Source organism: Fukomys damarensis, unplaced genomic scaffold (genome assembly GCF_012274545.1).
Source record: "Fukomys damarensis isolate Sample0158 unplaced genomic scaffold, DMR_v1.0_HiC HiC_scaffold_25, whole genome shotgun sequence".
NCBI classification, from domain to species: Eukaryota; Metazoa; Chordata; class Mammalia; order Rodentia; family Bathyergidae; genus Fukomys; species Fukomys damarensis.
The window spans coordinates 23,036,729-23,050,881 of record NW_022900937.1 but is presented as its reverse complement, the minus strand read 5'-3'; the positions used below and the strand labels follow the sequence as shown (position 1 = coordinate 23,050,881).

General features: G+C 41.1%; 1 protein-coding gene across 2 annotated transcripts in view; it reads left to right on the top strand.

Moving 5' to 3' along the window:
• The first annotated feature begins 4,102 nt into the window (after positions 1-4,102).
• The window catches only part of Nptn (neuroplastin), a 32,082-nt gene continuing 22,031 nt past the window's right edge, over positions 4,103-14,153 (top strand). For both annotated transcript variants that reach the window (XR_780798.3, XM_010627072.3), the window contains exons 1-3: positions 4,103-4,464; positions 9,405-9,573; positions 13,346-13,440. Coding sequence is in view for 1 of the 2 variants with exons in the window: in XM_010627072.3 (XP_010625374.1) it covers positions 4,137-4,464; positions 9,405-9,573; positions 13,346-13,440 (592 nt within the window). In the remaining variant the exon portion in view is untranslated. The remainder of the gene's footprint in view (positions 4,465-9,404; positions 9,574-13,345; positions 13,441-14,153) is intronic.

The window sequence follows — 14,153 nt, the reverse complement described above, 5'->3', positions numbered from 1 at the left end:
TTTTTTTTTTTTTTTTTTTTTTTTCTCATTAGGTTTATTGGTACTTTTTAGGGTATATGGTATAGCTAGGGCATTCTTGCTTCAGAATCATCTTTTCTTTTAAAAATTTTTATTAATCCATGTTTGACAGTACAATTGATACAAGGGAAAATAAAACCCCCAACCTGCTAGATGTCAGATGTGCTGAGTTTGTATCCCCTGAAAGAGAAGAATGAATTTCAAAGGACAGAAGAGGTTAAGGGTAGGAAAGATTTATTAGGGAATAAGAATAGTTCCTGAGAGGTAGGAGGGGACTGGGAAGTGGGTTGCCACTGAGGCTCTTATTGGGATAATTTGTACAGCAAAGTCATAATGTGGGTACAACATGGGTCAAACTATAACCTATAGGACTAGAAGTATAGCTGCCTAGCCAATATTGGTCTAATAGGGAAGCAGGTCACATAGCAAGGGTACGTGGAAAGAACAGAGGCATTTTAGGGGGGAAGGGATGGGTCCAGATGCTTTGGTCACCAACCTGGGCAACTGATTCCTGTCTGGACTTTCTGGACCAGGTAAGGCCAATTATGGTATAATTCTGTGTTACTGCTTATTCCTTAGGGAGGCATGTAGTCCTGACCATTGTATCTTTTTCTTGAGGCCTGGTCGTCTTCAGATGTACCTCCAGCCACAATTCTGATACCTTTATTTTTTTTTTCCAGCTGACTCCCTTGAGAGCCCAGTCCCTCCAACTACATAGTAATTTCTAACTTAGCTGCCTATAATATTACGATTGCATTCATTGTGGGAAGTTGGTACATGGATGTAATACAGTTTAAATCTTGTTTATGGGGAACCTGACACTAAACCATTCTTTTGTTTTTTTCATTGTTAACCTACCCACTCCCCGGTGACTTTAGGAACTCTTTCATCCATTGTTCCTCTCTCACCATCCTTTAGTAAGATTACAATTTTAAGGAGTTAGTGATCATAGTGTTTAACTAAATGGTGACAATGCATGTCTTTAACTTTTAAATGATGATATAAGACTTTCTAGCCTTGTGAGACACTTGCATGTAGGAAGATGTTTATGGACAATGTTTTAGCTTTCACATACCTGGGTTACAGGCTAGACTTTCATCATTAGTTGTGATTGTGGGCAAAATACTTAACTGTTTTGGACTTTGGTTTCCATGTCTTTTTTGTTTGTTCGTTTTTGAGACAGGGTCTCGCTATGTAGCTCAGGCTGGCCTTGAACTCACTGTGTAGCCCAGACTGGCCTCGAACTCATGGCAATCCTCCTACCTTAGGCTCCGGAGTGCTGGGGTTACAGCTGTGCACCACCATGCTGGGCCCAGTTTCCACATCTTTAATGGAATTTTACAAATGGGATCTATTTTTATAATGGAATCTACTTTGTGAAGCAGTTGTGAAGATAATGAATATAAGTTGGTTTACACATAGCCAAACATAGAAAAACATATTTAGAAAATGTGACCTGTTAAAATACGTCTAGTAATAGTAATGGTCTTTGAAAAATACTCAGAAAGATCCCCATTGTCAGTGTTTAGGGGGTTTCAAATCTTATTTTAAAATAAAAATTTATTTACATATGAATCATAATTTAGCAATTCAAAAGAACAGTTTTGACTTAGACCCATTTTCCTTCATACAGGTAGAAAGTTGAACTGAATCAGATGAGCATTTCTTCTTTAGTGGCAAGTCTTGTGTGCTCAAGCTTAGTGACTTGCTTAGTTTAATGAGAATCATGTTCAGACTGTTTTTCAGTTGCCTTTGAATTTCATGATAACTGGGATCTGGTATTACACTAGAATTGGATGGGGTTTTGGAGGTTCTGAACATGTCAAATGTGATCAGTTGGTCAGCAGGCTTAAATTTAAGCCTGCTCTGAAATGCAATTCAGAAGAAGGAAGAAAATACAAAATAGTTTATTTCTAGGGTATAATTAAGTATATCATTACAGAATTTGAGAGGATATAAACTCCAAAAGTTCACAGAGAATGTGTGCGTAAGGCTGAATATGAATGTGGTATCACTTAATGGTCAAGAATATGATTCAGAATAGACCTTTTCTCTGTATTCTAGTGATTTACTGATGTCCAGTTTTCTTTCGTGATTGAACTGGTTGGTAGTAAAGTGAATGAAAACCAGCATCTTTTACTTCTTTTGTATGTGTTAGCATTAACTTTGACTTTGAGCTTGACTGAGACAATACTCTTGGACACCACTTGGTCTGGCTGAGAGCTCAGCTTTTTGTAAAGGGCCCAGAGGCACCTTTCTGTGATTCTAAAATGACTCCTATGTTGGAGAATGATGTCTGTTCAGCTGCTTGGAGCATGTAGTTCTTACAAGGAACAAATGCTGAATCCGAGAGCTAGTTTAGAAGAATATATTCAAGGCAGAATATTTAGTCTAAGCTTGTTAATTACTGTATATTCCTCTGTCCAGATTCTGAAAGTTTCAGGAGTTGAAAGACTGGTATGAATTTGGAGGTCTTGACTTCTAATTAAGTATAATAAATACTTCCCTTAGAGTACTTAGATCTGTGGGGTGGGATTTATCTTTAAAGGCAAGTATCGTTGTGGATATAAACAAATTTTTCCACTTAGCAAACTCTATTTTTAGTTACATCCATGGCTTTTGGACTGTAGGGAAAGTTTTGTTTCATTCTTCCTCTTGTCTGGAACATTCTTAGTCTAACATTGGCACATCCTGACCCTACTCTATACGGCAGGGCTGGCCTTAGCTCATGAACTATGCCTTTCAAGGGATATCAGGAAGCCACTCAGAATGCTCTTGCTTAGCTCTTTGCCCTGAATCTTAAGATACTGCCTCAGTTGAGAAGTGCTGAATGGATCCTAAGTGCAGTTAATGGTTCAGATAATGCTTGCACTATAGTTTCCTATCCTAGGGGCCAATTCCAAGCTTTTCAGATAAGCCTGGATGGATTATGATTATTTTACATTCTGCCATTGCTACCTCCTCTTATGGAAGTATAACCTCAAGCACATTCTGGGAAAGTTAAAGTAGGCATCAACTACAGGTTTAGAGAGTGCTTTGAAATGTTTGTTGAGACCTGGCCTTCATGTTAGAATTCATCAGTGTACATTCCTCTTTCTTTTTGGAGCTGATTTCTAGAAGACAGCTAACTAAACTATGTAAAGTGAGCTAGTCAAAACCATGTTTATTTGAGGGACTGGCTTTTCACATTTTCCTAGGTGAGTAAATTTATGGAATTCTACAGTGAGTTGGGCTGCTGTTATTTCTGGTTCAGCTCCTGAGCTAACACTGATAGTAATTCTCACTTGGAGTCAAGTACAGACTGTCCTGTCTCCTGTGCCTAGGAGTCTGCGTTCGAGGAGGGATTGTCTAATGGTAGACCACTGGGCTGTGGTTTGCCATAGGCACAGGAAAGAATGAGTGTCAGGCATAGTCTAATCTGAACTCAGAAACCTGCAGGAGAAATTTGCTACCTTTCAGCTGAAATCTGGACTGGCCCCCAAGAGAAAGTACCAGTAGGTCAATTAATACTTCTTGTTGAGGCTTACAAAAGACCTTGCATCTCTAACAAAATGCTTATGCATCCAAAAGAGAGAGATCCTGATCCTGACTTGGCACATAAACATACTGCCGCTTTTGATTATCCTTCATCATTCTCCTGAGTTTTGAAAAGGTAATGGTTTGTGCTGTAAGGAAAGAGGCTCTTCCCCAAGACATGAGGCTTTCTCGTTCCTTCCAGCCGGGCCCATTGCTCAAATGCTTTCCAGTGGGCTTGCTTTGCCTGGCCAGCACCTGGGCTGCCCCAGCTTGCAGTGGCCTGCCTTTGCTTCATAAGCTTCCCAGGGTGGTTCTTCTTCTAAAGGCTTGTATGAATTGCTATTACTGTCTCCTTATGGTTTAAAAATGAATCCTTTTTTGTTCTTTGCAACTCATTTGCTTTTTTCTTTTCTTTTCTTTTCTTTTAAATTACTATTAACACCTGTTGATTCTTTTTTTTTTTTTCTGGTTGGCCTTTCACTGCATTCCTGCTCCCCCTCCCTCTAGCTGGGTTTGACCCCTTTTGACTTTTTTTTTTTTCTGGTTGGCCTTTCACTGCATTCCTGCTCCCCCTCCCTCTAGCTGGGTTTGTCAAGTCGCCCATGTCAGAAACTAAGCTCACGGGGGACGCCTTTGAGCTGTACTGTGACGTGGTCGGGAGCCCCACGCCAGAGATCCAGTGGTGGTACGCAGAAGTCAACCGGGCAGAGTCTTTCAGACAGCTGTGGGACGGTGCTCGGAAGCGCCGTGTCACCGTAAACACCGCCTACGGGTCAAACGGCGTGAGTGTGCTGAGAATAACCCGGCTCACCTTGGAGGACTCTGGGACTTACGAGTGCAGGGCCAGCAACGACCCCAAGAGGAATGACTTGAGGCAAAACCCTTCTATAACATGGATTCGAGCCCAGGCCACCATAAGCGTCCTTCAGAGTGAGTCCAGCACCCTACAGTAGTAGTACTGTAGTCATAGAGGTGGCCCAATGACCCTTCCCTCTGCTTCCTTTCCCTTTTCCCCAGTATGATCGCTCACCCCACCCCTTGTCTTCGTTTTTCAAACCCACGACCCTTCTGGTTGTAGTGTATGAAAACATCTGTGGCGACTTCTCTTTGCTGTCCTCTCTGCCTCCCTTGTCCCCCAACCCTCCTCTGTGTCTTTCTCCTCAGGAACAAAGAACTTGAGGAATCCGTGATTGTCCAAAATCATCTGCGCTGGGAAGAGGTGGGGAGGGAAAACTGGGAACGTTACAAATTTTTTTTTGAAAAAAATAAAACAAAACAAAACAAAAAACCAGGCAGTCAAAATGAGGGTAGTGTTGAAATTGTTTATTTCCCTCTCCTTTAATTTTGTAGTAGGTTTCCTGCTATCCTTTTCCTGATTTCTTCCTTGGTGCCTATTTTTGTTTTTCTCCCCAATCTAACTACTTTTATATTGTGTGTTTATCTGTTTGAAGCTCTGAATAGCTGCCTTCACCTCTATGGTTTTAAGTTTGTGTCTGCCCAGCCTCTTCCCTCACCGTAACTTGGTGTCCCACTGTTTTGTGATGGGAATGTTGCCTTGGGTGCAGTGTGGTGATGTGTTTTGATTGTTGGGTGGCATGTAAGCTTGGATATTCCATAGTTCTGGCTCTTTTTCTTTTCTAAAGCAGTGGCATGTTTCTCTGACAGCAGCCCTCCACTGCAGGGAGAGACCTCCTCTCTGGGCCTCCCTATTCAGTCTCCTGAGATTTGTCTTTATATACCTTACCATTCAGTATTAGGTGACAACAGCTGCAATCTGCATATTATAATATATATTCCCCCACCTGCACCCCCAGTACTGGGGATTGAATCCATGACCTTTCCCTGAGCTGCATCCCCAGCCCAATTTTCATTTTGAGACAGGGTCTTGCAAGGTTGCCCACGACTGGCTCAAACTTGAAATCTTCCCACTTCAGCTGCTCAGAATGGTAGGCAAAATAATATATTTTTAAAACCCTATCACACTGTCTCAAAGTCTTTTTAACAGAGTTTCACCTGATTCCTGTTGACAGATAGTTTGGCTTTGATGAGGAACTTGGCACAGGAACCCTCATTCCAGAAGATGGTAACTCCCGAAGTAGTTTGGCTGCCATTCACACTAGCTGTCCTTTGTTTTTGAAAAAGGAGGAAATGAAGTTCAAACCTTGTTCCTTGTTCCTCTGAGTGAACAGCTGGGTTGAAATCCTCTTCATCTTTTGCAGTGGGAACAAGGAGACATCTGACACAGCAGCTTTGGAGCCTACTTCTCTTTCTGGAAAGTGACTGACTTTGGTAGGAAGGAGGGGGAAGTCACCACAGAACCAATGCTCCTGGCCAGGAAGAATTCCAGCCCTGCATTAGACCTGGTTATAGCTGAGGAAGAATTCCTATTTAATAGACGCCTTTACGTTTTTCACATTATGTTCAAGGGCTCAGTAAGACCTATAGCCACTTCTGTCTTAAAGAACCGATTGATTTAGACAGTGAGTAAAAGTAGTAAAACTATTTTTATGAGGAATTTGGTAATAACACAGGAGGTAAAATGATTTGGGCTTTGAATCTATATACGTAAATGAAAAATAGTGAATTAGTGCCTGATCTTTGTAACCAATGAGGGGGTGGGCCACAAAAGAAAAGCTTGAGAGGAGAGACCGGAAAATCTGCTGCAGTTGGCACTGTTGACTCAGAGAACCTGCTTCTGTGAAGGGGAAAAGAAAACCTTGTCTGTGTGAAAATGGGGAACATTAACCCAGCGATTTTTCTTTTCTTTTCTTTTTTTAACAATTTTTTTCCCTTGCACGCCTCCTTCTCCTGCCCCCTTGCTCCTTTCCTTAAAAAAGCAGAATTACCCAAATGGCCACAAATGTCTGCAGAAGTTTATAGGCATGGCCTGGGCTGGGCATTTGCTAATTTCCTTCCAAGGCCTGATTTACATCTTAGAAAGGCCATGAAAGCTAGAAAAACAAGGCTTTGGGAGTGCCTGCCTATCAATCCTGAGTATATAGCATCTCCCAATTGATTTAGAAATGCACTTCCCAATTTAAGGGTGTTTGCATGTGGTTGAATCAAACCTGGCTAGTCAGTCTCCCCAGACTTATCTATTCCACTTTAATCCAAGTTAGTGATTTTGGAGAGCCAGGCTGTTGGTGCTTTTTTTTTTTGTTTTAAAATATCCTAAATTAACTTTAACTGAATTGTTTTATGGTCTCAGGCATTCCCAGAGATATTGTTTCTATGGGGAGGTTAAAGTCTTCTAAAAATGACCTCCTGGTAATACTTCTCTCAGAGCTTTGAGTAATGTAAGGCAAAAAGAAAAATGTGCTTAGTGAGTGAATCTCGCTGGCCAAAGCATGTTCTTCACATGTGCACGATGGCTAGGGTAAGAGTCTCCTAGCCAGTGCTTCTAAACAGGAGTCAGTGGCAAGTAACAATGTTTGAGCCTCTCCTAAATGTTCCTCAGTCTTGGACTTTGGGCAGCACTCAGCCCTAGCAGTAAAATCCCCACCTTCATCCTGGTGCAGAATGCAGATATGGCACCATGGCCAGAGGAGCACAGTCTAGCACTGGCTTCCATATACAGCAGTCACAGGAGGAAGGGCACCCCGCAACCCTCCTGTGTTACAGAATCATATTTAAACCTGTTACATTATCTACTTGCTCCCAGCTGACTCTTCTGGATCTTTAACACTTAAGGGGAAAAGTGCTATCCTTTGCCTTCCAAGATTTCTTGGCAGAAAGTCTACCAGGTTGGTTTCATCAACTTCTTAATCTCCCTGAGCTTCAGTGGGCATTTGCATCACCACAGGTAAGAGTAGCATTTACTTTGGCCTCCTTGTATGTAAACATCTGGAAACTCTTGGCCTCGTTCTCAGAGTTCACCCTTTCTCGGTGCAGTCTGAGAGGAAGAACAGTCCCAAGTGGGACAGTGAAATTGGATAATAAAAATTTAGTAAAAACCTAAAAGTGTGTTTGGGTTTTAATGTTGCCTTGATATTTTTTAATTTCTATTTTGTGGAGTACTGGTTCTATCTTTTTCTCTTTTGTTTTTGCTTGGTTTTGATTTTTCTTGGAATTGTGATGCTTTCTGCTGATGGTGTGTGTGCGCCTTCCATTGCAGGGTTTGCAGCTGTTCTGCTCGACTTCTTAAAGCCCAGGGATTTGGCTTCTGTCCAGTGTGTCTTGGAAACCATGGGACACCACTGCGCTAACATGTTTACATGCATCTGCTTTTGTCATAGTGGCTGCTATGCCTCCATTATCTGTACATAGAAACTCTGTTTAATGTTACTGATAAGGACCAGTGCTGAATGGAAGATAACCTCTATCCTTTTGCCAGAATTGGAAATCAGAATAAATCTGTTAGTTGAGAAAATATAAGGATTTGCTTTATCACAAGTTTGAAATGCTATTGGCCAGGAGGACCTTAAGTCACTACATTTTCCAAGTAGCCCATGACTTCTGCATCCTTTTACCCTCCTGAACAACATGAATTCCAATGAAGGGAGACAGTCCTGTCTTCACCAATTCAGTCAGAACCACCCTGCATAAAGTGGTAAGGGGAAGTTGCTGCACAGATGTAGGAGTCAGGTAAGGAGAAATAAATCAGTTATGTGTTTTAGAGAAAGAATTAAGAGGAAAAAGAATAAGTATTTCTTATTGTGGATGGAAAAAGATGCTTAGTTTAGAATTCACCTGAAAATGTTTGATCAAAAGTAGAAAAAGAACTAAGCATGGGAAAGGATTAAAGACAAATGAAAAAACAAGGAATAAACAGACATGTTCTAACTAATATAGCAATGAATATTTCAAAATGCTTTAAAGATAAATTTCCATGAATGGTACAGTTTAACTTACTTAAAATTTTTCTTATCAGTGTGTTATATTTGACTCATAGGATACTTTTGAAGATAAACTGGTGATCCTATGTTATCTAAGCCCGGGATAGAACCAGAAAGTGAAGTACACACCTTGTTGTAGGGTGGAAGGTTGGGGTGGGGGTATTTTGGCATGGGGGTAGGGGTAGAGAGAGAATTCAGTCAAAATGGGTTTCTAAGCCCAGTTTTGCCACTAATAATAATTATGGCCTGCACAACTCATTTTATTTCTTAAGCCCTTAAAAGGGGGGCCGGGGTTCAGTAAGTTCTAAGGACCTTGCAGCTCCAAAATTCTAGGAGCCTATAATACCTAGACATACTGCACTCTCATATAATTGTATTATCTTAAAATGGAATGTGAAGTGCAACTCGGAAAAAATTGGAAATAAATATGGGCCAGAGAGAATAACTAATGGAATTTTTTCTCCTCAGTGTTCAGAAAATGAAGAGTTCCAGTGGGAAGTTTGCTTTTAGGATCTGGAATTTTCTGCATAAACAGCTATGGATCATTTGCCATAGGTTTAACAGATTTAAATGTAGGAAACAACACACATGTATCTAATTATACCTATTAGTATTTCAAGGCCCAGTGACTCCATAGGGAGTTTATTAGTTTTAAGCAATAATGCCTTTGTCTTTAAAATTGGAAGGTGGAGCCTGGTTTTATAATTGAAGCTGAATTGGTTGGTGGTTCATATATCATAAAAAGGTGGTATTCAAAATTATAAACGGTTTGTTGCCAGTCCGAGCACCTGTAATATTCCCATTCTTTCACATCTAGGCCAACTGGTCTTCAGGCTGTTGTCTGCGCTAGTGGTCATTTGCTTATAATCATTGTTTTTCCTTTCTTGACTCCTCCAAAGTGATAAAGTGAAAGTCCTCATGTAGTCCTGTCTGCCCTCCCTCTTCTAGTCTTCCCCTCCTACCCCACCCAAGTCAGGCCAGGGCTGCAGATGCTGGAAAGCTGTGGCCCCCTGTCATTATGCACTCTTATTACAGAGCCAAAGATTGTCACCAGTGAAGAGGTCATTATAAAGGAAAGCCCTGGCCCCATCACCCTGCAGTGTAACCTCACCTCCAGCTCTCATACCCTTACATTCAGCTACTGGACAAAGAATGGGGTAGAACTGACTGCCACTCGTAAGAATGCCAGCAACATGGAATACAGGTGAGCGGGGCTGGCAGCTCCTGGGAATGGGAAGGAGCGGAGATGAAATGACTTTGATGTTCCTGTTTCATATTGTCAGGAGTTTGTTTGCATCTACATGTTGAAATGATGAATTTGAGAATGTTATCTAAAAGATAGGCCCCAGGGCATGGTAGTGCATGCCTGTAAACCCAGCACTCAGGAGGCTGAGGCAGGAGGATTGCTGAGTTCAAGGCCAGCCTGAACTACATAATAAGACCCTATCTCAGAATAAAAAAGACATATTATGAATATTTATTACAGTGAATTGAACTGTTAACAAAATTATGACCACTGTAATGATGTATCCTCAACTTTTTTAAGGTCTTACCAATGCATTTCAGGATTTACTGGGAGTTGTCATGTGCATGTTGAAAAGATGAATCTAAGAATGTTTCTTTAAAAATGCACTGTGAACTCTTTATTTCTGGGAACTGAACTATACCAAACTATGAACTTTGACATGAGATATATTTGGTCCTCATCTGCATAGTTAATTCAGTATCTCTGAAGTGAGGTCCAGGAATCTATAAAAAACTCTTGAGATCATTCTAGCAAGTAGCTAGGTTGAGAACCATCAGTAATCTCCCTGTGGTAAAAGACTGGGTAGAAGGGAGTGCCTTACTCCAGGTAGCCATGAGAGTCACTGGTAGGGTCATCAGTAGAATGCAGGCCTCTGACTCACTCTAGTGCTTGAAGGGATCAGAGTGAAGTGGGCACCTACTGAGTTACCTTTTAGGAGCCTTATCAGGCCCAGCAGGCCCAGGATCTGGAATGAGGAAGGTTACCTGGAAATAACCACTGAAGAATGAGGAATGTTTGTAGGCCTTAGTTACTACGCACCCAAACAGCTGGTGCTTTTTGGAATATCTGGAACACACAGCACCTCATTTTTCAGACTTTCTATTTGGAAACCAGTCTGGAAAAGGATCAGCTAATCCTGCTTGGCAGGTTGATAGAGTGCAGAGAGAGCCCTGGACTGAGGCCAGGAGACCCTGTGTACCCAGCAGTAGCAAGGGCATCTACAGTGTTTACAGCTTTGAGAACTTTGACACCCTTCAGGCGAGCCACAGGGGTTCATAGATTTTGTTTCTCTTTCTTTAGGTGAAAAAACTAAGCCCCAAAGAATAACTTTTGACTGGTTTGAAGACCAGGTACCTTATCTGCTAAGTTTTAGAGCCAAAGCAAAGTTCTCAATCTTCTGACTTTCTACAGAATTTTTTTCCCTGCTGCTGTACCAGTACCACTTAGTGGCAAGTTAATTAACTATCTCCACTGTAGTTTCTTCTGATATCAAAGTGGAGATATGGCCTCAGCTATATCCTCATAGTTTGGAAAGGATTAATCAGAGATGTTAGTAGACAAAAGGTAATCCTAGTCTGCTTATCAGATTTTACATAGATAATTTAAAAAATAGTACTTGTTTCAAGGTAGCAGACATCCAGTGATATTGGGGTATAGGGGGTCTTGCACTGTTGTCCACAAAGCTTTGAGGTAAAGCTTCATGGCTTTATGCCTCTTCTTTTTTCATGGTTTTGTTTATCCTGTGATACTCTGCATCTCTTAAGAGTTTTTCAGAGATTCCGCATTTGTGGAATAACAATTTAGGAGTCTCTTGGGCTACTCATTTATAGAGCCACGTTCAGAAACCTGCATCTGCCTAGCTTGTAGGGATTCTGTGTGTTTCATTTCCTTCCCAGTGTCTAATTGAAGGGAATGGTGTGTGAAGATCCTGAGCCCATGGGTGTGGCCTCAAGCTAGGGTGGATATGGTGCCCCCCCACCCTTATCTAGGGGAATTTAGAGTCAGTCTGGGCCCTAAATAGGGTTCCTCCAACACACTGAAATACTTGTTATGAAGAGCAGCTGGTCTCTGTCTATGCCTATTGGGAGCACGTTAGTTTTTAAGATAAGGTGTTTGTGTCAAATTGAGAAGACATCTTGACTGTTCCTATTAGAATATTATGCTGCAGCTGGGCATGGTAGCGCATGCCTGTAATCCTAGCACTTGGGAGGCTGAGGTAGGAGGATTGCCACAACTTTGATGGCAGCCTGGGCTACATAGCTCAAAAAACAAAATAAAACAGAAGAATATGTTGCTGTGGACATGCCAAGACAGGCTTGGGGTGGGTTATGCCTCACTTCATCCATAATGAGTCATTCATGTCAACACCTAGCTCTGTATCTCTCCCTCTCTGTTTGCAGTGTGTAATAGTTCAAAAATTTTTCTATTTGGTAATTTTCAGTCTCTTTACTCTCTTTTTCCCCTTTCTCTTTCCCCAGATAGTCTGTCTCATTCAGTCTCTTAACCTGTGCTTTTTTTTTTCCCCCATAATGAACAGTAAGCTAGGTACATGCTTGAGCCAGTTAGTGGATGAGATTCGTTTTTTTTTATTAGATATTAGTACAATAGAGATTGGATCATAACAAGTCTCATATTTTGACTGATAAGCAACAGAGCAGGAGTCTAACCCTATCTAAATATTTATACCTAATCTGGAAGCTACTGATTTTCTATTTTCTGTAATTACTCACTAGCCTTTCTGCACATTTGGTGTGTTTATACACCAGAGTGTGCTGAGGTGGTGTGAAGTTGCCCCTCAGAGGCAAAAAGGCTTGTTTTTTGATTTCTTGTGAGATTGAGAGGAGGTGCTGTTAGGGTCACACTGCATATCGTATGTCCTTCCTTTTACTCTGCTTAAATTGGTCTGGATCTCTGAACAATTCTTCATTCTGAATGTGTTCATTTAGTCATTTGTTTATTGATTTCCCACTGTACTGCAGGCACACAGGTAGGTGCTGGGTTTCTAACTGCACCAATTAAATAGGATCTACCCACACGGAAGTTGGTCCATTAGGAAGTGAACGTGAATCAAGCAGTCACATACATACATATGTAACTGCATGTTGTGATGGACACACTGAAGAATCAGAATTGTGTGAGAAAGAAGGATAATGGAGGGTGGAAAGGAGAGTGACAGGGAAGCCCAGACCTGATGGCAAAGGAGCTAGTAGGCTAAGAATGATGGGAAGAATATTTTGTGTAAAGAAAAATCTTTTGTGAGGATCTGGCTTAGGAACAAGCTTGACACATTGAAGAGAGCCTAACAGAGCTGGACAATGCATGGATGAGTCTAAGGAGAGGAGGCAGGGGCCAGATCTGGAAGGGCATTGGCGTTTATGATAAGTAAGGCCTTTCTTTCTTAAGCTGCATCTCTGTGGCTGATGCTCTGTTGTCAGATTTGGCTGCTTGCTTTAAAAAAATAAAAAGAAAAAACAAGTATGCCTGGATCCCGTTAGTGAGAAACTTACCAAAGGGCATGATACTAAGTATTTAGGTCTTTAGGAAGGCTCAGAAAAGGCTATTTTTTTTCCTGTTCTTATCTGACTAAACTATGAGGCAAGACGTTTTTAGTGATGGCTCCATCCAGTAGATCTGAGTAAAAATTGTAATACTTGGTATGGCCTTCATTTTGATTACTTATTTTTGCAGTTTTTTCCTCCTAATAGACTAGAGCATGTTAATATTATGGCCATGAGTCATTCCTTCTCTGTGTTCCTGTTGTCCGTAAGTCATTAATGTTTTGGATGCACAGAGGGAAGTTTTTACTTTTAGTTAGGAACAGGTCATTTGAGTTAAGGAGTAGGATTTGTAGAACAAGGTCCCTCCCTGATGCTCCCTTTGAGTTTCCTTTTGCTGTATATTTTCACCATACTCAAGTTACCTCACTTTGTTTTTCTTCTCATCTCTGCAGGATTAATAAGCCGAGAGCTGAGGATTCAGGCGAATACCACTGTGTATATCATTTTTTCAGCGCGCCTAAAGCAAATGCCACCATTGAAGTAAAAGGTACAAACTGGCAGAAATTGTGGGTTAGCCTCTCATTCCTGCTAAGATATCTCCTCGGTCTGGATTAAGTCGTCAAGCTCTTACTGTTTCCATTTTGAGATGTAATGTAATGTTATGGTTAGGACCAGATTCAGGAGCCGGGCTGCCTGGGTTTAAATCTCAACCCCATCATATCCTAGCTGCGTGACATAGGCAGGTTTCTAGCTTCTCTATGCTTCTGCTTTCTTGTTTGTAAAATGAGGATATCATAGTGTTTTACCTCATGAGTTTGATAGAAGGCTTAAGTAAGCTTATATATATAGTGGGTTGGACTATACAGAGCAGTTTTTGCAATTCAGACATTATTAAAAATTGGCAACTCATATGGCCCAACCTCATGTAAAAACTCTTAGATCAGTGCTTTACACGTTATAACATGGGTCTTAGTGGGTTGGTAGGATTGAGTAAAGTACAGCATGCAAGGTGAATATAAACTGTTTGTGGGTAATTCATAAGAAATTTAATAGAAAACCTATGGGTTTTCATCTTAGAAGTGAGGCTATAGTGGAAAGTTTTAAGAAGGGAAAATTATAAAAATTAAGAGTTACTTAACATTATTCATGTCAGCTTTCCCATGGTATTCACAGGAAGCAGCTAAGACAGAGAAGGAAACCACCAGCTGTGTATTCTGCCATGAGCTAATGGCAGAGCTACCATAGAGCCCAAGTCTTGAC